The 23289-nt window shown below is 34.8% G+C and overlaps 1 protein-coding gene and 1 pseudogene across 8 annotated transcripts; both read left to right on the top strand.

The window, feature by feature from the left end:
• Positions 1-1331: 1331 nt before the first annotated feature.
• On the top strand, positions 1332-21376 carry LOC18438700 (uncharacterized). 8 transcript variants are annotated; one of them, XM_088870970.1, is made up of 5 exons: positions 1332-1712; positions 2957-3019; positions 3179-3337; positions 3479-3587; positions 3920-4360. In XM_088870970.1, exons 2-5 carry the CDS (start codon positions 2999-3001, stop codon positions 4063-4065), a joined length of 435 nt encoding a protein of 144 aa, XP_088727096.1. In that variant the 5' UTR covers positions 1332-1712; positions 2957-2998; the 3' UTR covers positions 4066-4360. The 8 variants fall into 8 exon arrangements, 7 of the variants coding, with proteins under 7 accessions (XP_088727096.1, XP_088727095.1, XP_088727094.1 ...); XM_088870969.1 differs by having other exon boundaries at positions 1332-1688; XM_088870968.1 differs by having other exon boundaries at positions 1332-1677.
• On the top strand, positions 9526-15922 carry LOC148781789 (1-aminocyclopropane-1-carboxylate synthase 1 pseudogene; annotated as a pseudogene).
• Positions 21377-23289: the final 1913 nt, after the last annotated feature.

Raw genomic sequence — 23289 nt, forward strand, 5'->3', positions numbered from 1 at the left:
TTTTTTCCCATCCTTTTTCTCTCTCCCCATGCTTCCCTACATCCTCTCATGCGATTCCCTGAAGCCCTCTTTCCCCATGCTTCCCGGAATCTCTCTCCCCTATATTTTCCCAAATCCATCTCTCTAAATCACAGTCTCTCTCATCCCAAAGCACAACAATTAAAGAGAATCATGTCAAGAGAGAAAGGGGTTTACAGAGCGATAGAGCATCCATGTGTACAGCTCATCCGTAGAATTAAGACAGTAAATTTTTGATAGAGAAAAAACTTGAAAGAAATGAGATGCATAAGCTTTAGCATAGAGAGATCCACCTCAAGAATAGGGAGATCAAAGAGCCTTATCCTATTATCTGAATCGATCCCTTCAGAGATTGTAAGGTTCACTACCTATGAGAGGCTCTCAATGAGATTCGAAGGAGGAGAACCAGTAGCACATGAAACTGTCTTCATGCTCATTTTTGAGCCGCTTCTTTTCGAGGTTTGGTTGGGGAGAGAAAAGGAAGTTTCGGTTGTGAAGGAGAAGAGAGAGAGAAGAGAAAGTCGTCATGGAGGCCCGATCCTGATAGGAGAGGGCATGTTCAAGGTTGGTGAAAGGAGGGGATTTTGAAAAAAATTGAGAGATGGATGGGGTTTGGGAGGTTGATAGGGGGAGAGAGAAAGGGAATCATCTCAAGAGAGAGAGGGGTTTAGAAACAATACTTTTTACTAAATTTATTTGAGTAAAAAAAAAATAGTAAAAAACAAATAAAATATGTTTACGGGATTCGAATATATAATAGAGTGAATTTTTATGTACTAAAATAAGTTTTGCAACATTAGATCAAGGGAGAAATGAAAGTTGAAAATAGAGTATATTGAGATATTTTTCCCAAAATATATTATAAAGCTTTGAATGTTTAGTACTTTGGTGTTATACAAACCGCACCCAAAATATTATTTCACTAAAAGTTCTATAAAAAATTGAAATTATATTTTAACATGTGAAATGAACGATCTCGGCCGTCTGATAAACAGAAAAATTGGGGTCACGTGGTATATTATTTGCTTAAATACAGGGGCAGGTGGGCGCGGACACAAAACTTGAGCTTTCCGAAGAGCAAACCCCAGAACCATAGATCATGCCAAGGCCCTAACACCACATCCACCCATCTATCCGCCATCTTCAGACCGAACACTAACCTTAGATCCACCAATCTCACCTCGGAACAAACCATCTTCAGAGCAAACCCTAACCCTAGATCCACCAATCTCACCCCCAGAAAGCACCATCTTCAGAGCAAACCCTATCCACCTATCTCTCCTCAGAACACGCCATATTCAGACAAAGCCCTCACCCTAGGCCATCACCATCCTCTCCAGAACATCATAGTGATGCGCCATGGGGATCGACTGGATGCGTTAAAGCGCTCGTGGAAGCAAACTGCTCAGAGGCCTTGGGATCCTCCTCTCACCGTTGCAGGAACCTTCAATTCTTTATGGAGTGGAGGAATACTTAGAAAGGAAGGGTTTCAGATCCACAGGGTTCTGGTTTCTCCATTTTTGAGGTGTATTCAAACTGCTTCGGTGGTCATTGCTGCTCTCTGTGCAAGCGAGGAGGGCCTTCATGTGTTCATGACTAAGCTTGGGGCGTTGGAGATTCATCCATCAGAGTTCATGGAGCGCCTTGCTGAGTTCACCAGTAAGAATGAGGTGTTTGATCCTACTAAGATAAATGTATGATGATTCGAGAAAAGCCCTTAAATTTTTTTTTGGGTTTTCTCTCTCTCAAATTTTTAGGTTTGAAATGAACTTAAAACCCATCCAAATTTTGTATCACAGCTTCAAATCCTGTCAACCCCACCTACTACTTTGGTCATTGGAAATCACTTAGAATTAGAGATAACACTTAATATACATATACATGCTAAGGGATACAAAAAGAACCTTTTCTTTTTCAACACTATCTACTGTCGTGAGAAAGCGCTCTTAATTCAGTTCGGTAGAACGTGGGTCTCCAAAATCCGATGTCTTCAAACCAGGATTGAAAGGGACTCTCTCTGATCAAGACCCATCCGTGTCTGGAGCCCAAATCGGGTCTGACAAATTCAGCCGAGGTTCTGATAGACTCGGCCAAGTCCTTAAGCATTAAAAACCAATGGGAACCAGCCATAGTCCATGGTTCGCATGGTTTTGGTTCCTGTCTTGGCATTGTGAGTAACGCGTTGGAAACCAACCATGGTCAGCGGTTCTGTGGTTTTGGTTCTTATCTTGGCAGTCTGAGTAACTTGGGTGAGGCCGAGTTGGATGTGCTGACTTTTGACTCACTGAGAAATACAATCTGTTGAGTTGAGTCTTGTTAACGGGTTCTTCACATTTATAAGTTTTAAGGAAAGGATTGTAAGATTGGCCAAAATTGGGGTTAACCAGGGCATCTTTGTTTGTCTTTCACCTTCTTCTGTCTATTTTTATCTCCATTTGTCTACATCACGAGGTGTTAATGGATATTGAAAGCCTCTTTCTATCTGTCACTTTTCAAAAAAGATAAACAGTGGTGTCTCTAGTAAGTGAGTTCAAGCCAGGTGGGCCAATTTAGGAAAGTTGTCTGACTTTGCGTAGTGCTTTGAACTTGGTAGTGACACAATTCTTGTCTCCTGTATCTTGTTGAATATAATGCAGTTGAACTCTTGAAGGATACATATACAGGACACGCACACACACACAAACAGTTGGTTATTGTTGTTGAAAATTACACTTACACACCTTGCCCGTATTTTGTCCTGCATATTTCGTGATCGGCTTAATTTGATCTTTAGGTGTCCATGAAGTGATAGTGTTTTTTCAATTGGTACTTAACTACATTTGATGAGATACTACTTTCTATGTGTTATGTTCGTCCTTTTGTCTTTTCCCAAAGTTTTCTGCTGATTATCTGTGCATTTTTGTTTCGGTAACGTTGTAAAATTTTGTCATTTTTTCAGCTAAAGCTTGGAAATTTGAAATTTCTTATGTGATGAATTATCATGCCATACCAGTATCAAAATGTAGGTATACCCTGTAAAAGAAATTCCTGCAGATTAATTATGTGATAGAGAAACAAGAATGTAATCGAGCAGAGTATTTTTTTGTTTGGTTTTTGTTCAAGTCCTTCAGAAACTTTCAATGCTGGCACTGTTTTCATTAGCTTTACTTTTCTTTTGCAGGTCTCAATAGAGTATGGACTTTGTGAAGCCTTGTGCGGGTTGTCCATAAAGCCAGAAGTGATTCCTAAAGATGGGAATTGGTTCGCTGATGTTTCTGAGCTTGAAACTTTGTTACCTCAGGGAATTGTTGATCGTTTTGTTGAATGTGTGTACCCAAAGGTCTCTCCTCTCTTTCTTTCTCTCACTTTCCATCTATTTCCTGCTTCATTTTTGTTGTTAATTGGTTGTGTTTGTTTAAAACTGAATCAGTTGATGCTACAGTTCTGTTGTTAATTTTGGTGTTTGTGTAAAATTGAATAGTTGCCGCAATGGGGGGAGAAACAGAAAGTGTGGTGCAGAAGACTCAAAAGCGTCATTCGGTCTCTTGCAGACAAATTCCCCAATGAAAATCTGTTACTCATCACTCATGGTAACCCCTCTCCCTTTCTCTCTCACCCATACACAAAGGCATATCTAGGTTCACCAACGGACAAATCGAACAAAATCAACTTGAATTTGTAAAGTGGAATATCTAATTGCTTTGGGGATAAGCGGTGTGACCTAAAAGTTCAATACACAGAATGAAACAAAAATGGTTTAGTGAATCATCAAAAACCACACCAAAACCGGTGTTAAAGAGACCAAAGAGCTGGGCATAGAGAAGTTGGTGATCCAGTTTCACTTGCCAAGAATATTAGATAGAGAATATACCCCCCCACTCTCTCTCTCTCAGATCTGCGTCTCTTTTGCTTGTCGGTGCAGCTGCAATGGCAGCATTCTCCAAAAAGCCAGTGATCGTTGACAAAGTAGCTTACTGTTCCCATGCATGCCTTCAAAGATCGGCCACTTCTCCTTCTGATTTGGAGGCCCCTAACAAAGAAATCTCGGGGTGTTACCTATTGCATTGAGCGAAAGAGAAAGAACGAAGAACATGCAATAGTGCGGAATACATCCACTAAAAAGAGTCCTCAAAAGTAAATTGGGGGGGGGGGAGGGATAGTGGATGGGCTTGTGGTCTGCTGTTTGTTTTAACTATATTGGATCTCTATGCTCATGCTCTTCTCTATGCTCATGCTCTGTTGAATCATGGGTTTGAGTGTTCTTTTTTTCTTAGTTTTTTGAAAATGTTAACTGGTACAGAAAATGGCCCCGCAACAATGGGGCAGAGGCCCAAATAGAATGGACAGCAAAAAGTTCCCAAAAGCTTAACATCGTCTGTGATTTCAAAATATCCAAGGCCTGGCTCATTTAGTATCCAAATTTATCTTATAAACTGGACCTAATGACTTTCATGTTATTTCTGTCCTGTTATGTTTGGTGATGACTAGGGTGTTCCATTAAACCAAAAGTAATTTGTCTGCCCAATATTGAGAGTAATAGCTAAATGGCACATATATGGAAAATTGGAAATTAGAATGATCATTCTTCCTTATATTGTAAACACAGGTAGAATTTGCAAATTGAATGCATGTTTTAATGCCTGTAACAAGGCAAACGAACTTGGGTGGAGTATTGATGCATTATATAAGACCCCATAAAGCTTTTAAATGAATCTACACTCATTAATTTGGTTTGTTGCTCAATTATGGCGTAAAATACTTGGAAAGAGAGAGAGAAATGAGAGAGAGAAACTATGTTTACTGGACATACATCAACCTAAAGGATCCAAATGCCCATCTAAATCCAAAACAGTAAACAGCCCACCTAAATCCAAAACAAATCCAAAACGGTAAACAAGAAAGCAGAAATTATTAACTAATACAACCTATACGATTTGTATTCAAAACAAAAAGCGCTAATAGGAGTCCAGGGTTGGAGTCGGATAGGTGGGATAAGTGGTCAGCAGCAAGCACTAATTGGAGTCCAGGGTTGGAGTGGGATAAGTGGTCCAGCGTTGGAGGTGGTGCAGAGGAGTCTTTAACTATTATAGAAGCAGAAGGGTTGGAGGTGGTACAGAGGAGTCTTTAACAATCATAAAAGCAGAAAGCACTAATAGGAGTCATTAGGGTCGGAGTCAAATAAGCGGAAGCAGAAAGCACTAATAGGAGTCATTAGGGTCGGAGTCGAATAAGCGGGGTGGTGAAGAAGAGTCTTAACAAACCTAAAACTTCGACGAAGAATCTGATTCCTCCCCTCCACTCGCCCATCCCCATACCCGAACTTGGCCAAAAAACCTATTAACGTGACTCATTTTGGAATCAATGATTCCTCTTTTTCGTCTCCATTTGCTATGGTTCTGGTTCCTCTTATGTCTACCCTTTTGGCTCCTCCTCCTCTATCTCCTCCATTTGCTTTGGTTCCTCTTCTGCTTTCTCTTTCGGCTCCTCCTCCTCCTTCGAGTCCTCTATTTGCTTTGGCTGCTCCAACTCCTCTTGGAAAGGTCTAATTCTATCTCTTTTGGCTCTTCTGATCCTCTTCTGCTTTCTCCTTCGAGTCCTCCTCTATTGCTACGGTTCTTTTTCCATTTGCTCTGGCTGCTCCAACTCCTTTTGCTCTTCCGATATTTTTGGAGTTTTGGGGAGCTTGCCACTTTCTTTATCTGTTCTTTTTTGGATCCATTGTGAGAGAAGATAAAGATAAGAGGAGAGACGGTAGTTCTTTTTTAGTTCCATTGTGAGAGAAGATAAAGATAAGAGGAGAGAAGGTTAAGAGATACGTTCTTTTTTGGGTCCATTGTGAGTGAAGATACAGATGAGAGGAGACAAGGTTTAAGAGATAAAATTGGGGAGGGGAGGGGAGGGGAGGGGAGAGGAGAGAGAAGGGAAAGAATAGAGAGAGAAATGAGAGTAATGAAGAGGATAAGACATACGCATGAGAGATAGGGTCCCCATGCAAATCCTTCTATAAAACCATGGAAGAAGCATGCCAACATGTAAACCATGTCTTCATGGAAGAAACATGTCAACTATGTGTTTATTTACTGAACACTAACTGAGACATGGCAACTATGTGTTTATTTACTGAAATTTTTTGTATATAGAATAGAAGGGTAAAGATATAGAACTTTGAACAAAAAAAAAAAACGGATTTGGAAGCAAAAATGGCGAAGTTTTTTTTGACCTTTTTTTTTTTTTTTTTTTTCTTTTTTGAGAAGTCGTAAAAAAAGCGATTCTAACAATTTTATCAGAGTGATGCGATCTTGTCCTTGAGATTTTCAAAGTAATGAAGTTTAAAATATATTACAATAATATGGTATTTTTATAGAAAAAATCACGTTTTTAAACTATGATTCATATCTACCAAGCAATTCAAATTCTTAAATGGGACATATTGCATTGAGTACTTTATTCATAATAAAGACAATATATAGATCACATGCTATTTTTTAATATTTATTTCAGAAAATATAAATTATAATTTTAAAAACTCAAATTCTATAAAATCTATTAAATAAATAAAGGTGATTGAAATTATATAATCAAGAAAGAATAATAATTAATAAACTGATTTAAATTTAAATCATTACTATTTTTTATTAGAAAGGGCATATATTCCGTGTTTTCAATTATCCGCTGTTTAAAAACCTGGATCAACAACGTGAAACGCCCATCCGGGGAATCGGTTGTTTGGGTTGGTGAGTCACCGACCCGGTCTATGATCCAACCGAAAGAATTTACCAATAAAAAATTACTAGAAAAAATTGAAAAAAAAAAAAATGTGGGGCTGGATTAGCCTGTTCATTGACATAACCGGCATATTCTCTAACTAGCCGTTTCCAATAAGTAGAGGTAATTGCCCTAGTGCCCCGTAAAAATAGATTTGGATGGGGTGATTATTATTCGGATCAACATTATCTTAAAAGCGTTGCAATTCTTTTATCTAGCACTCTTAAGTGTTCAAATTGGTTGCAACTTAGTGTATTCCACCTATGTTCTCGGTATCAAAAGCTTTATTTATAAAAGTGGGTTCCAAAAGAAATTACATTGTTTTAATGTTTAAATTTTAACTTGAATTAATCGTTAATAATTAGAAAATAAACAATTGAATCTTATCCAAAATATAGTGATAACCAAAATTATAATTTGGCAAAGTTTATAATTATTATGTAGTTTAGAAATTCAATGATTTTGTTATTTCCAATTGACTATGTTTTATGAGCAATTATTTCATGCAATGGTTGTATAGTACTATGATTCGACAACCTTCAAAAACTATGGTATGGCCATTTGTTTGATCCAAAATTTGAAATATGCACTCCTTTCATTCTAATGAACAATCACAAAAAAGAAAAATTTGAAAACACAAACTAGAAAGTATTTTTTTAGCCCAATTAACATAGGCCGTTCATTTTTGTGAGATGCTTAGATCTAGGCTTTAGAAGAATTGTTTCATTTCCAATTTTTTTGGATGGCTTTATTATCATTAGATGAACAATGTTAAAAAAAAACAAAATGATTTTGAGTTTATAAAAGTTAAGATCTTAAAATTCACCAAAGGAATGGTCTAGATTCGTTTTTGGAGGGGATCCATTTTGATCATATCTAGGGTTCAAATTGATTTTTCTTTTTCTTTTTTTGATTGATTATTGAGATCAAGAGAGTGATTTTCAGTCATAGAATATTACAAACATAGTTTTCTAGATGTGTCGTTGCATTATATTACGATACAACCGTTGCATAAAATCACTGCCCATGTATATATAGGGAAAAGTTTATATAAGGTTGCAACCTTAAAATATAGAATTGCAGATGCACCTCAAAAATTATCGAAAAGGTTGTTTTAATAATGAAAAATCCTCCATTTGATCATCTCGACATCAAGATGTATGAATATAAAAAAAAGAAAAAAAATTCGAGTCTCAGAAATAGTGCATCTTGCAACATATTATCCAGATCGTCCATTTTTAAGATGTTCATATGTTTATAGATCTCCTTGATTTTAACCATTTTTGGAGTTTAAAATTTTCTAATTAGATATGAAAATAGATTCTAAGATAATACTAATAATTTTTTACAACAAAATTACATGTTATGATAAAATTTGGAGGTGCACCTTAATTGCCTTGTTTAAGGTTGCAACCTTGTAGAAACTATATATATATATATATATATATATATATATATATATATATATATATATATATATATATATATGGAAAAAGTCTTCCCAACGTGTATAGGCGAAAATGAACAGTGACTTCGCTTATCGTCATCACCGTCTAAAGTTTATAGCACAATCATGATTGTCTGGTAGTGTTTCATTTTTCATTTGTTTTTTACAAATCGGAATTATCTGAAATTTAGAGCATGTGTAGATATTAGTGAGGTGCACCTAATAAAAATATATATAAAAATAATTCCTGAAAAATATTTGACCAAAATACCCCCAAAAAGTTTCGGGGGTATTTTGTTCAATTTTTTAATGTAAAATATTTTTTTTTGATATTTTTTGTAGATTCACCTATTTTTTTATGAACACACGTACCAAATTTCAGGTCATTCCGATGTGTAGAAACAAAATGAAAAATGAAACACTACTGAACAATCGTGACCGTACGATGAACTTTGGATAGTGATGAGGGTAGACGAAATCACTGTTCATTTTCGCCTATTAGCGTTTTGTAGTATCTTCATATATATATATATATATATATATATATATATATATATATATATATATATATATATATATATATATAAAGAGAGAGAGAGAGAGAGAGAGAGAGAGAGAGTTTGGAGCATGTGTTCATAAAAAACGAGAGAATCTACGAAAAATATAAAAAAAAATGTTATACATGAAAAAAGTTGACCAAAATAACCCCATAAAGTGTTGGGGGTATTTTGATCAATTTTTTCCATGAATTATTATTTTTATATTTTTATTTGGTGCGCATCATTAAGATGTACAAACACTTCAAATCTTTGATTATTTCGATTTTTTTTAAAAAAATGAAAAATAAAATACTACTGGATAATTGTGACTATGCGAAGAACTTTGAACGGTGATGAGGGTAGAAGAAATCACTGTTCATTTTTACCTATAAGCGTTGGGAATATATATATATAATCTAAACTTCACAACCCTTCAAATTACAAAGGTTCAAGATTGAGAGAGTTGTGAAGCGTTGATTTAGTAATTTTGTAGTCTATTTTTTTAAAAAAGTTACTTTTGTAGGGCAATTTTGTAAATATTACTATAAGACAAATGATACTTTTGTCATCTCCATAAGGGGTAAAGTTTAAATTTTAACTAAAGGACAAAGGGACTCTACAAATAAAGTTTCAGGACACTAACTTCCAAAATGCTATTGTACTTTTGAGCAGTTTGCTTCCACGAGCGCTTCAACACATCTAGTCGATCCCCATGGTGCATCACTATGATGTTCTGGAGTTGATGGTCATGGCCTAGGATGAGGGCTTTCTCTGAATATGGCGTGTTCTGAGGTGAGACAAGTGGATGTAAGGTTAGGGTTTGCTCTGAAGATGGAGCTTTCTGGGTTGAGATTGGTGGATCTAGGGTTAGGGTTTGCTCTAAAGATAGCTTCTTTCGAGGTTAGATTGGTTGATCTAAGGTTAGGGTTTGGTCAGAAGACGGCGGGGAGATGGGTGGATCTAGTGTTAGGGCCTTGGCATGATCCATGGTTCTCGGGTCTGCTCTTGGGAAAGCTAAAGTTTTGTGTCGGGGTCCACCTGCCTCTGTATTTAAACAAATAATATACCATGTGACCCCACTTCTCTTGTTTATTAGCCGATCGGACGGCTGAGATTGTTCATTTCACATGTTAACTTACAGTTTTAATTTTTTATAGAATTTTTAGTGAAATAATATTTTGGGTGTGGTTTGTATAGCGCCAAAGTTTTAAGCAATCAAAGCTTTACAATATATTTTAGGGAAAATATCTCTATAGACCCTATTTTCAACTTTCATTTATCCATTGATCTAAGGTTGCAAAACCTATCTTAGAACATAGAAATTCACTCCATTATATCTTATAACCCTGTAAACATATTTTGTTCATTTTTTACTAATTTTTTTGACCCAGACAAATTTGAAAAAGACATTATTTTCTAAACCCCCCTCTCTTGAGATGATTCCCTTTCTCTCTCCCCCTATCAACCTCCCAAACCCCATCCATCTCTCAATTTTTTTCAAAATCCCCTCTTATCATCAACCCTAGTCAGGCCATCTCCTATCAGCATCAGGCCTCCATGACCACTTTCTCCTCTTTCTCTCTCTTCTCCTTTACAACCGAAACTTCATTTTTCTCTCTCCTATCGAAACTTGAAAAGAAACGGCTCAGAAATGAGCTCGAAGACAGTTTCTTGTGCTACTAATTTCTCCTACTTTGATTCTCATTGATTTTAAGAGCCTCTCATAGCTGATAAACCTTGCAATCTATGAAAGGATCGATTCAGAGAATAGGATAAAGCTCTTTGATCTCCCCATTCTAGAGGTGGATCTCTCTATGTTGAAGCTTTTGCTCCTCATTTTCGTCAATTTTTTTATCTCTCTAAATTTTCTCTCATAGTTCTAAGGATGACCTGTACGTGTGGGTGCTCTCTCTCTCTCTAAACCCCTCTCTCTCTAGACATGATTCCCTGTAGTTGCTGTGATTGGGATGAGAGAGATTGTGATTTAGAGAGAGATGGATTTAGGAAACATAAAAGAGATTGGGGGAAGCATGGGGATAGAGAGAAGGATTCAAGGAATCACAGGAGAGAGAAACAGATGTGAGGAAGCATGGGGAGAGAGAAAAAGGATGGGAAAAATGAAGAGAAAGAGAAGGATTTCAGGAAGTAGAGAGAGAGGGGTTGGGGAGATTTACATGAAGAGATATTGAAACGCATGAAGAGAGAGAGTTAGAAAAAGATATCTTTTTAAATTTGTTTAGGTTAAAAGTTGGAATAAAAATAGATGAAGTTATTTGGAGCGTTAGAAGATAAGTTTTGAAATTTTGGGTTTATGAAGAAATGAAAGTTGAAAATAGGGCTTCTTAAATAGTATAGATCAAGCATATCTATGATATCCTGAAAATCTTGAAAATTGACAGTCCAAAAATACGTTACAAGATACACTATTTTTAAAAATTAAAATCCAAAATTTTTTTATGTCCATGCATCTTTGATGTGGAGATGACCAATTTGAGGATATTTAGGCATCAAAATAACCTATTCTAATGAAATTTTTTTAACCTATTCTAGTGAATTTTTTTTTTGGGTGGGTGGTTGGGAGGGGGGTGGGGGGGCGGCTCTAATTTGATTGTTTAGAACTTTGGCTCTATATAAACTTTTTCCTAATAGTTTTAGTAAATTTTTAGGTGCTCCCTCTTCTTATTGGGTAGCACCGAAAAGAAATATTTCCGACTCTGTCAAAGAACCGAGTGATGTTGCTCGATTGCCTGGTTTCGATGTTTATTTTTTTATTTTATTTTTTCAATTACCTCAGCCAGTTTATGGATCCTAATTGGCGATTCACCAAGTCAGACTAGTTTCCTATATAGGCGATTAACTTTTAGCCTTACCAGAAGCATAAGATCTTATAATGAGGGGCTACATAGTTTTTGGTAGTATCTTAAAAACCGACGGTTTGGTTCAGAATTTGATAATCTGAACTAGGAATCATCTAGGACTAAACTAGTTACATTATGCTATCAATTTCAGCCTGGTTCTCCCTTAAAACTTTTCGTTTTATTTTCTTTTTAATTTTGTTTTAAGCTTATTTATTGATTTCTTATGTCTCTCTAAATATACAACCCATATGTCACTATTTTGAAATTTATTTTATTTTTCATATTTACTATTCTTCTAGATCACTATTTAAAATCTATTTGGATTAATCTGGATTGACAATCTAGTGATCTAACATAGATATGTAGGGTGGACAATCCACCTGGGTCAACGGTCCTAAAAATTTAACTTTTAGGAAACCTATTACTTTGGAATTGACATTTTTCTAATTAAAATAGGATATCTGAGGCCTAAAGGCCAAAAAGGTGCTTCATTTGTTTAGTGATTCTTTGGGTGCTTTAGATTAGGAATGAAACTTGAGGCATAGAGTTGCTAGTGTCCACTACTAACTATTCAGGCCTAAGCGTGATTTCCAATCCTGGTGGAAGCATAACCATAGGGAATTTATATGAGAAAACCCTATTTTGGGTGGAGTGACTCTTACACGTTTGATTCACATGAAAACGTTTTTTTAGAAAATAATTTTTCATGAAAAAATTCATTCATGTGGACAAGTTTAAAAAATAGTTTTGCAAAATTAGTTACCAATTGCCGTGAAAAGATGCACTAAGACCAATTGATATAAAAATATTATGAAACTTGATTGTATGAGAGAATTTTTTCATGTGAAAAATATATTTCAAAAAATATTTTCATGTGAACCAAACGTGCAGAGAGAAAACAACAACAATTCGGCCCCAGCTCCCCGGTGTTTGCGATCGACTATTTGTTTATAGAGAGAAAACAAATACATCAATGTCTAAGAGACAGAGACATCCACAAGTATTGTGGCACCATTAACGTACATAATACATGTAAACTATATTCCCGTCCATCCAATCTAAATGGATAAACATTTATTATAATTTCTTGCCCAATATTGTTTTATCTTTAATTCTTAGAATATTTGTTAAAAATCTAAATGATTAACTATTTGATATTTTGTTCAAGGAAAAAGTTTATATAAGGTTGCAACTTTAAAATGTAAAACTAGGATGCACTTCAAAAATACATCGGAAAAGGTTGGTTAAATGTTGAAAACCCTCTAATTGAGCATCTCGACATCGAGATGCATAATTAAGAAAGAAAAAAGGATTTTGAGTCCCATAAATAATGCATCTTACAACACATTATCTAGACCGTCCATTTTTAAAATTTTCATATATTTATAGATCTACTTGATTTTGACCATTTTTGAAGTATAAAATTTTATAATTAGATATCAAAATAGATTTTGAGATAATCCTAAGAATATTTTAATTCAAAATTATATATTTTGATTAAATTTGAAAGTGCGCTTTAATTGGATTGTTTAAAGTTGCAACCTGATGGAAACCGCACCCCTTATTCATTGAATTGAAATTAACAAAAAGATAAATTTACATGAATACCCCCAACTACTGTTATTAAACATTCCTTTTCAAAAGTTTGTTTGTACATTCACACTCTTCTTTTTCAATTAGTTATTTTATTTTTTATTAATCATCTTTCGGACGATCAAGGTCTGAAGTTTACCCTTACAAGAGAAACTTTGGATCCCGAGACCTTGAGGGTTTTCTCGACACATAGCTAGGATCTTAAAGAAGCAAAGTTGCTCTAAAGATGAACTGCGAACCTTCAAGGTCTAAATTTTAACCTAATGAATACTAGCTTTCTCCTAGAGATAAATGTTATTTCAAAACTCAATTTCAAGCCTTCTACTTGGGACTTTCAAAATGTGAAATTTCACATCTTATATAATCATCAAAGGTGAAATTTGATAGCTTGAGTGTGTCACAAAGTTTAAGAAAAATTATTTCGAACTTTGAGCTTGGCCAATGGAATACATGCAGCCACCCAATTTCACGTCCAATGGTCAAGATTAATTGTGACCATCTTGTACCAAAGATAAATGGTCACATTATATGCTTTTCATGTTATATATTATTATATAATATATGGGTGTAGTTTGTATAGAGCCAACGCTCTAAACAATCAAATTAGAACCCACCTTCAAATAGTGTCTAGAAATATGGTTTCAATACTAAAAAGTTTTATGATAGCCTTAAATTATATTTTCATTTTTAGTTATAAAAATGAAAGTTTCAAAAATACTGTAGATCGAGCAGATCTATGAAAAGTCGAAAATCTTAAAAATTGATGGTCCACAAATTAGTTACAAGATGCACTATTTCCAAAACTTGAAATCCATTTTTTTTCTGATGTCCATGCATCTTGATGTCGAGATGAAGAATTTGATAAAATTTGGGCATTAAAACAACCTCTTCTAGTGAAAGTTTTGAGGTACGTTCTAATTTGATTGTTTAGAGCTTAGGCTCTATATAAAACTTTTACCATAATATAAAAATTATACAAATAGACTATTGACTTTTAATACAAGGAGGTCACTATCACTCTTGTCTATTAGATTTCAAATCGCGTGGTTGTGAATGTGTCATTCTCTAGGCTAAAAGGGCATCCTCAAAAGGCCGCAAGAATAAAACAAAATCCAAAGTAAACAGTTTGAAACTAATAACGACCAATTTGGGAGAAACTTCACATGAATAAGCGACAACATTGTCAACATTATCGACGGGAGTCGCAATAGCGTTAAAGAAGAAGTTACTTGAACCACCAAACTTGCAGACCTTCAGATGCCTCCGAATACAGATGACTTAGAGCGACGACATTGTCAACCATGTCAACAATACAGGTAGCAACATTGGTTCCTGACTGGTCGAATTAAGAAGCCCAACTCCCAGGAAAAAGAGTCAAGGCCCTCCTTAGAACCAACCCATCAAACCCACTTGGCCAAACCCTAAAGGCCAGCACCCTACACCAAATCCTAGACTTTTTGAGCATAAAAAAGCATCCATCTTATATGTAATGCAATCTACTCAAGGACAGTCTTCAACCCCTCTTCACCCTTTGTTATAGCCTCTCTAAGGATCATGTCAAAAAACACAAACCCTAGAATCATTCACATAGTTTATAGCCTCTCTAAGGATCTTGGGGTGCCAGGCTTTAGGGTTGGTGCAATTTGCTCACAAAATGATGAAATTCTCACGACTTCAAGGAGGATGTCTAGCTCTCATTGATATCCTCTCAAACCCATGCAATTTTGACAAGCATGCTTTTGGACATGGAGTGTATGAGGAGATACATGGTAATGAGCAAGAAAAGGTTGAGAGAGAGGCATGAAAGGCTTGTTGGGGGGTTGAGAGAGATGGGGATTGAGTGCTTGGAGGGGGGATCTGGCTTTTTTGCTTTGTGAATTTGAGGCATTTGTTGGAGAGAGAGTTGGGAGGGGGGAGATGAGGCTTTGGGAGGTGGTTTTGAAATATGTTGGCTTGAATGTGTGCCCTGGCTCTTCTTTCCACCATGAGGAACCTGGGTGGTTCAGGGTTTGCTTTGGGAACATGAACCTGATGGCCTTGGATGTCGCTCTTCAAAGGATTAGGGATTATTTCATAGTGCATGGGAAGAGGGTTGAGGGGGTGGGTCTAGAGTTAACAACCCTCTTAAAGGTTCAAGTTAGAAAGGGTTGTGATGGGTGCATTTATCAAAACAATCATTATTTTTTTATTAAAAAATTATTTAACTAGGTAACTTTACCATTAAGCAAACACAAATTTGAAGTTTTTACAAAAATAAAATGGCATTTTGGAAGTTTAGTGTCCTGAAATTTTGTTTGTAGAATGCACTTGTCCTTTAGTTAAAATTTCAATTTTACCCATTATGGAGATAACAAAAGTACCTTTGTCTTGTATTAATATTACAAAATTGCTCACAAAAAAACTTTTTTTAAAAAATAGACTACAAAATTAATAAATCTACCATTCACAACTCTCTTAATCTTGAAGTTTAGATTATCCTTATATATATATATATATATATATATATATATATATATATATATATATATATATATATATATATATATATATATATATATATATATATATATATATATATATATATATATATATATATATATATATATATATATATATAATAGTACCATGGTGTATCATATGTCCTAAAAACCTGATATTGGTTTTGAAAAGTGTAATCTTTTTGGCAGAAACAACTAAGCCTGCCTGGCTTACAGCATGGATAAATGTATTGATATGTTTTATGTGTTGATCAATAGATTCAGAAAATATTAAGACATCATCAATATAGACTATCATGAAATGGTAGTAAGAGTTGAATACATCGTTCATTATTTTTTGAAATTCTGATGGTGCATTCTTTAACCCGAAAGGCATTACATTCCATTCGTATTGTCCAAAGGGTACATTGAATGCAGTCTTGTATTTATCTTGTTCCTGGATCTGGATTTGCCAGTATCCGGATTTCATATCGAATTTTGAAAATATACAAGCTTGAGCAACTCTGTCTAATAAATCTTTTTTATTTGGAATTGGATATCTTATCCATTTTAAAACTTTATTTAGTGGTTTATAATTGATAACCAGTCTAGGAACTCCTCTTTCTTTTTCAGCATTTTTATTCACATAAAAAGCTGCACAACTCCAAGGTGAAGAACTTGGTCGTATGAGCTTTCTCTGTAGGAGTTCTGCTATTTCCTTTCTACACATTTCTAATAAAACAGTATTCATCTGTATTGGCCTAGCTTTAGTAGGGATTTGGCTTTCATTAAAGTTTGATTCATATGGTAGGTTGATACTATGTTTTTTCCTATCCCAAAAAGCATTAGGATGTTCGCTACATATTGATGTTTCTATTTGCTTTTGTATTGATTGAATTTTTTGTTGTGTTGAAGGCATTTGTATTTGCTCTTCAATTACTTTATATTTAACTTCTTGTTTAAGTGTACACATGAATTTTTCTTTGTCTTGTAATTGGCTTTTGACATTGTTTAGCTCTTTTAATTTTGGTTTATGTATGAAATTGAAATGTATTGGAATATTTTGAATTGTTGATGAAATTCCTGTTTCATCAATAGTTATAGGATAGAGCAATGTTAGGAATGGAACTCCTAAGATTACTGATTGGCTTAATCCTTTAACCATAATAAATGGTGTATCAATACATTGATGGTTATTACATACAGAGGCGTTGGATAATTTATATTTGATAAATAATCTACTGCCATCTGCTGTATTTAGTATTTGAGTAGTCTTATCAAAATATTTTGAAGGTACAAGTCCTTCATTTATACAATTGAGATCAACTCCTGAATCTATAAGGGCTGATGTTTCAAAACTATAATTTTTGGCAACAATGATTTTAACTTGGACAAACCATTTTTGTACAACTATTTTATTGATCAAATTGACAGAAGGAATTGGTATTGATGGTACTTCTGAGGATTCAATAGTGTCTATTGGATCTCTAGTTTCTATTGGATTATCTGTGATCAAGTCATTGAATTCTATTTCGTCTGTCTCAGAATCTTGTTGAGACATTTGTTGTAATTCTAGTATTTGAATTCTTCCTTTCAATTGTACTATTTCGGTTTTTATTTCTTTAATCTCTCTTTTGAGTTCTGAGATTGTAGGTTCTTTTTGAGACGCATGTTGATCACTTACTCTTTTAATAATAGCAGAGAAATTATATTCATCTGGATTTTTGATAATCGGTGATTTTGATTTATTTTTGGTAATATTAATAAATTGAGTAATGATAGCTCTTTTTTCATCAAGATCAGTTATTTTATCGATAATATCTAGTATAAAATTATCTTCCTGAGTGAGTGTATGAACATTATGCTGAGGTAATGGACAACTACAGTCTTCTGATGATTCTGTAGTAGTTTCAATATCAGAACTATCTGAACTTATAAGATCAATGTCATTACTATCTATTTCTTCTGTATAAGATTCACTAGAAGTAGAGGAGGAGGAATCATAGGATAATATATTCATTAATTTTGATTTGGTTGTATCATCCAGATTTAATGAGTCTATTTTCTTTTTTAATTTACATTGGTGTTTATAATGTCCTATTTTACCACACTTATAGCATACTGGGAGTTTTTTCCTTTTCTTTGTATTTGGGGAAAATTTATTAATTAATTTTCTCTTGGTTTTTTTATAATAGTCTTTATCCTTATTTTTCTTTTTGGTTTTAATATATTTTTCTTTTTTGTATTTTTTCTTCTTCTTTTTTACGTAATCAGGCATATTTTTTCTATCTAAGTAATAGCCAAATTACTCACAGAAATCTCCAAGTTCTTTTTTCTTTGTGAGCTTTTGTTTATCTATTTGTCTTTTTAATTTCATATCAGTGCATAAGGCTAAGCCTTCTGCACATATTTCTGCGGAGAGTTCTCCGAGTTTATATGATGAATATACTATTATTCCATTATGTTTTTTGCGAAGTCTTTCCTTGACTTTTTCTGCAAATAGATATGGAAGACCAGCTATGAATTTTTCCTTCCAATGGTCTAGCTGGCAATCTTCACGTATTAAAAGTCTTGAGAAAAATACATCCTTATACCATTTATAATGAGATAAAGTAGGACAACGTAAGTTAGAGAGCAGATCCTCTGATCTTGCTGCTAGTAATGAAGTACTGCCTACAAAATGTAGAGTGATTGTATATATCAGGGTATTAACAGCATCACTTTCTGTATATATAACTTCTTGATTTTGTTCATTTCTTCCAATCCATTGTCTAGTATTGTTTAAAATCCTTTGTTTGGTATCATCATCCACATAAAAATCCCACCATCCTCTTAACCATCCTGTGAATCCATTTACTATTGCTTTGGCAACTTCTTGATCATGGTTGCCTGCCATTTTATTTGCAGAGGCATACATGGTCATATGTCTCATGACATCTAATATTTTTAATTCGGATAGTCCATCAATTTGCCAATTAACTATTGACCTTCCTAAATAGGATACAGCCTGTTGTATTGAATCTTCTTCCATTTGAATGTCAACAGGAGTAGGTCTCTTATGATATGGTAAGGCTGTTATGGGTTTCCAATATTTGCCATAAGCTATTTTATTGATGGTGTCCATTAGAGGTGTTGTATCCATAAATGTTTTTTCCTGATTTTGGATTGTATCTTCTATTATGGGTTCTTCCTCTGTGAGCATCATTGTTTCATGCTCAGGTATGATGGCTTTACCTTTGTCAGATGACTCCGGTATTTGGGAAGTGATGGTTGGTGGAGGAATATTGATTTGAGATGAAGGTACTCCTTTCAAATCTAATTGGGATAGTTTGGAGATTAATTGATCCATAAGGGATTTATTATTTTTTCCAATGTGGAATTTATTCTTATTTAACTCAGGAGGTGGTTTGAATAATACTGATTTAGGAATGGGAAATATCGTAGGTACTTCCTTGGATATTATTCTCTCTATTCTTTCAGTTTGCTTTCCAAGTGATTGTAGATATAGATTTGTATAATTATTCTGTTCTACAATATGTGGTATGTATTCTTGTTTTTTATTTATTTCTTTGGGTATGGCTTTATATGGGGTAGCCACTATATCATAGAAGGATGATGAATGTACAGGCTCATTCTTTTTAGGAATGCCTGTTTTAAGTATAATACTTTTCTCAGGTGGATGTGTACTAGCTGTTGTAGTGCCATCAGTACTTATATATGTCTTTTCTTCTATTGTTTGAATTTTTTCAAATGAAGGAATAGGAATATTTTTCTCTAAACATAGATCTCTTAGCCAGTGAAAGAATCCTATATTTAATCTTTCTTTATGTAGAAATTTATTATATTTTTTATGTAGTAATTCCAAAAGTCTAGGTGGTTGAAATCTTTTCAAATACCATTCTCGGATATTTTTATTTTCTTCTGATAAATAATCTTTTTTAATAAAAGCTTTATTTATTTTTCTTTGTTTCCTTTCTAGCTTGGCGGCTAGATAGGCTAATATATATTCTTCTGAATATTGGGTAGTATCATTATCCTCAAGTTGTAATGTACAAACTTGGAAGTCCTGTAATTTTTCTATACTGGGTTCAGTATTAGAAGTTGTGGGATGAGAATTTGTTGTATATGTTGGAATTACAATATTATCTCTAGTTCTATGTGTTCCTTGAAATTGTATATTGGAATTGGAGGAAGACGGATAACTATGACTAGGAGGAGGAGGTAATATAATAACATTTGGGTTGTGAGAAATTGATTTCCTACTTGGTATGTTCTGTTTACTATTTCTCTTCCTATTAATGTCAATATGATCTTGTATTTGTAAATTTGTATTTCGAAATTGTATTTCTACATTTCCATCAGTATGTTCTATGATATGATTGGGAATATGTTGTTGAGGAATTTCTTGTGGTTGATTGGCATTTTGTAATGCCCATGATTGAGGTAAAATTATATCTGACCATTTTATGGTTTTTGGAACTATCATATTAGATTTTTCTATATTTGTTTGAAACAAAATTGTTTGATCCTTTTGGTCAAGTTTTAAGGTGTTGGGACTTAATGTATTCATGACCTTATAATATATTCTATAGACTATAGCAAGATTTTGTGAACCATGGACCATATTAAATCCATGTGTCTTTAGATTTATTGTTAATATGTCTAAGATATTTGGATCATTTAAAGAAACAGAAAAATTGGGAAAAAAGTTAAAATAAATTGGCCCGCTACAGAGGCTGGATTCAACCATGCCTAGTAGAGAGTCAGTGAATATATTGTGTCTTGTATCTCTTAGGCATACAAGCACAGAAGTGTTCAGCCCTGGTCGGGTCAAAGGTTTTACGGCTATTTGAATGAGGCCAATGTGTAAATATTTGTAATTATGTTCTCTATGTTTTTCTATTACTTTCTTCGAGAGTAGGTGAAAGTCTTTTTGATTTTGCGTGACTGATAGACTTTCTTCTACAGTCTTGATGGCATAACCCATCTTAAGTTTAAATGATCCTTTATTATAAACATCATGAATTGGTACCTTAGGAATATTCCAGTTTTGAATATTTTCTTAATATCATTTATTATAATTTGTTCTTTATTCTTAACTCTAAGTTTTGAAGATGAAGGTACAGTTTTACTAGTAAGATTCTTTATGAGATTTGCCATCCGTAGGTTGCGGATAATGACAATCTGGACATTCAGTGGCCTTAGCTTTTTTCCTTAAGCGGCTCTCCTGGCCTTGGCGGTACTTTTCGCATCGGCGTTCACTTGTCTCTTGTCTTAACTCTCAGACCAACTTTCTTGGTGGTCAATCTCACTGGGTTTCTTATAGTAAAATGTATCTTTATCTTAACCTATGGAGTGGAAAGAACAGTTTTACAAATTCTACAGTTATAACTGTTTGCACAGTTCCACTGTGGAATAGTTCTACTGTTGTAATTTGTTTGACAGTGTATCACTGTATGGCTCTGATACCACTTTGCGCCAGGATCTACAACACTGTCTTCTAATTAGTTTTACCTTTATTTTTGGATTTATTTTCAGGTTTCAGGACTATTGCGGATAACAATGATCAGGATGATCAGGGTTATAACAAATATGTAAACAGCAAGCTGTTATATTGGAGTAATGATTGTAAAATTCTGTAATAATTTAGACAGAATAATATGATTCCTATTAAAGGAACTATTGAGATATCAAGTACGATCCACTGAGCGTAACTAGTGTTTCCTATTTTAATATTGAATAAAATTTTAAACTGCATACCAGGCAGGTATAGATAAAATCACACTAGCATCTTATTAATATCCACATCCGTTTACAGAAAATATTACAGGGAAATATTACAGAGAAATATTGCAGCGAAATATAAAAATAAAGCAAAGAGGGATAATAACAGAGAAGAGTAAAGAAAGTAAGAGACTTACTGGGTACATACACAGTAACTGGAAAAGAGTTTCCAGTGGTGAGGACAGTAAGAAGGCAAGTTATTGATATTGCAATCACACATAATTAAGAGTGAGATGAGAGAGAACCTGATTCAGCTATGAGGGCAATGATAGCTGCAAATAGGGACTGTGAGGAGGAACTGTTGCAGAGGTTCGGCTAATGATTGGGTTTCAGGGATGCAGAGTAGGTAAAGGTTCAAGGTCTAATGGTCTGGTTTAAGTGCAGAGGATTAGTTGAGGCTTAGGTTTAAAAGGCAGGTTGCAAAGGTGGACTGCATAAGTTAGAAGGCTTCAGAGGTTGAAGACGGTTTAGAAGTTTTAGGAGGCTTCAGTGGTTTCAGGGAAACTCAGAGTTTCAGGTAACAGGGTTTCCGGTAATAGGTTCAGGAAGACTCAAGGACTTAGGGGAGACTCAGAGGCTTCAGGGACTTCTAGGGTTTGGTTAGGAGAAGAGGAGAGGAGAGAAGTTTTTTGGCCCTGCTGAAGACGAGGGAAGAGCTTCCTTCTTATAGGGATCGAAAGGAATCTCTTCGGCCAACTGGCAACCATTATTGGAAGAGGACAAAGGGAAAAGATGCCTTTGTCGGCAGATGAAGACAAGAGAGGGTGGAACCGCTGTCATGCATTATCAGAGAGATACGAGAGGGTGGAACAGTTGGCAACCGTCACCAGAAGAGGACAGAAGGGGGAAATAGTGTCGGCATGATGCAACAGAGAGGAGAGAGAAAGCTGTCGGTGGAAAACGACAAGGGGGAGAGAGAGGTGCTAGTGGACAAGCATAGGAAGATGCTTTTTGTGCAAAATAAAAAATAAAAAAGTATATATGTACAACGGCTCTTTTGGCCCTATTACAATTGTTTGCTGTTGGTGGTGGGACCCTTGTTTGTCCCATATGCTGTCTTACTATTGTCGTTATTGCTTCTGGACGGTGATGATGATTATTCATGGTCTCTGGCTGAATTCATCTGGATCATCTTCTTCTGGATCTGTTTCTTCTGGATCCTCCTGGCTGAGTTGGAGGTACCTATTGGTGTGCAGTAGAGAGGACTGAACTGTTTCTTCGGAAGATGTGGGTTTTCTTCCTGCTTCAGCAAAGATCTCTTTCATTTGTTTTTCCAGTTCTTCCTTGGAAGCATGTGGGTTGGTTTGAAGCATATTTCTCAAGTAGGTAGGAAAATTGAATGAAGTGTTTGGAGTATTTGGGTTTTCCTGGTATATAGGTGCTTTGGATGGTATTCTTTTTGGAGTGGCCTTGGTGAGATCCATTTGAAAGATATCCCACCATTTTACAGAGATGGTTTTTCCCAATCGTGGGATGTATGTATAATCATTGGAAGTATTGGGTAATATGGTATAATCCCATTTCATAATCCAAGGGATTTGGTATAAGGCCATAAAGTAAAGGTGAGTGTCAACCGAATTATTGATATTATTGTATTGTATAAATTGCTCCTGCAACTCCTTAAAAGCAGGAGGTAAAATCATAGCAGTTGATCCCCACACAAAATACCAGTTTTGAAACCAAGTGGGGAACCTTTAAAAAATTGGTAGCCGGAACTGTAAATACCAGCTATGAGTATTATTAGGGTTTTGATAATAGAAAAATTTGTGCCAAGCTTCTATATACTCAGCATATTTGAAATATTTATAAGAAAATTCAGGATTTTATAA

Source organism: Amborella trichopoda, chromosome 6 (genome assembly GCF_054954075.1).
Source record: "Amborella trichopoda isolate Santa Cruz 75 chromosome 6, AtrichopodaSantaCruz75HAP2 v2.0, whole genome shotgun sequence".
Taxonomy (NCBI): domain Eukaryota; kingdom Viridiplantae; phylum Streptophyta; class Magnoliopsida; order Amborellales; family Amborellaceae; genus Amborella; species Amborella trichopoda.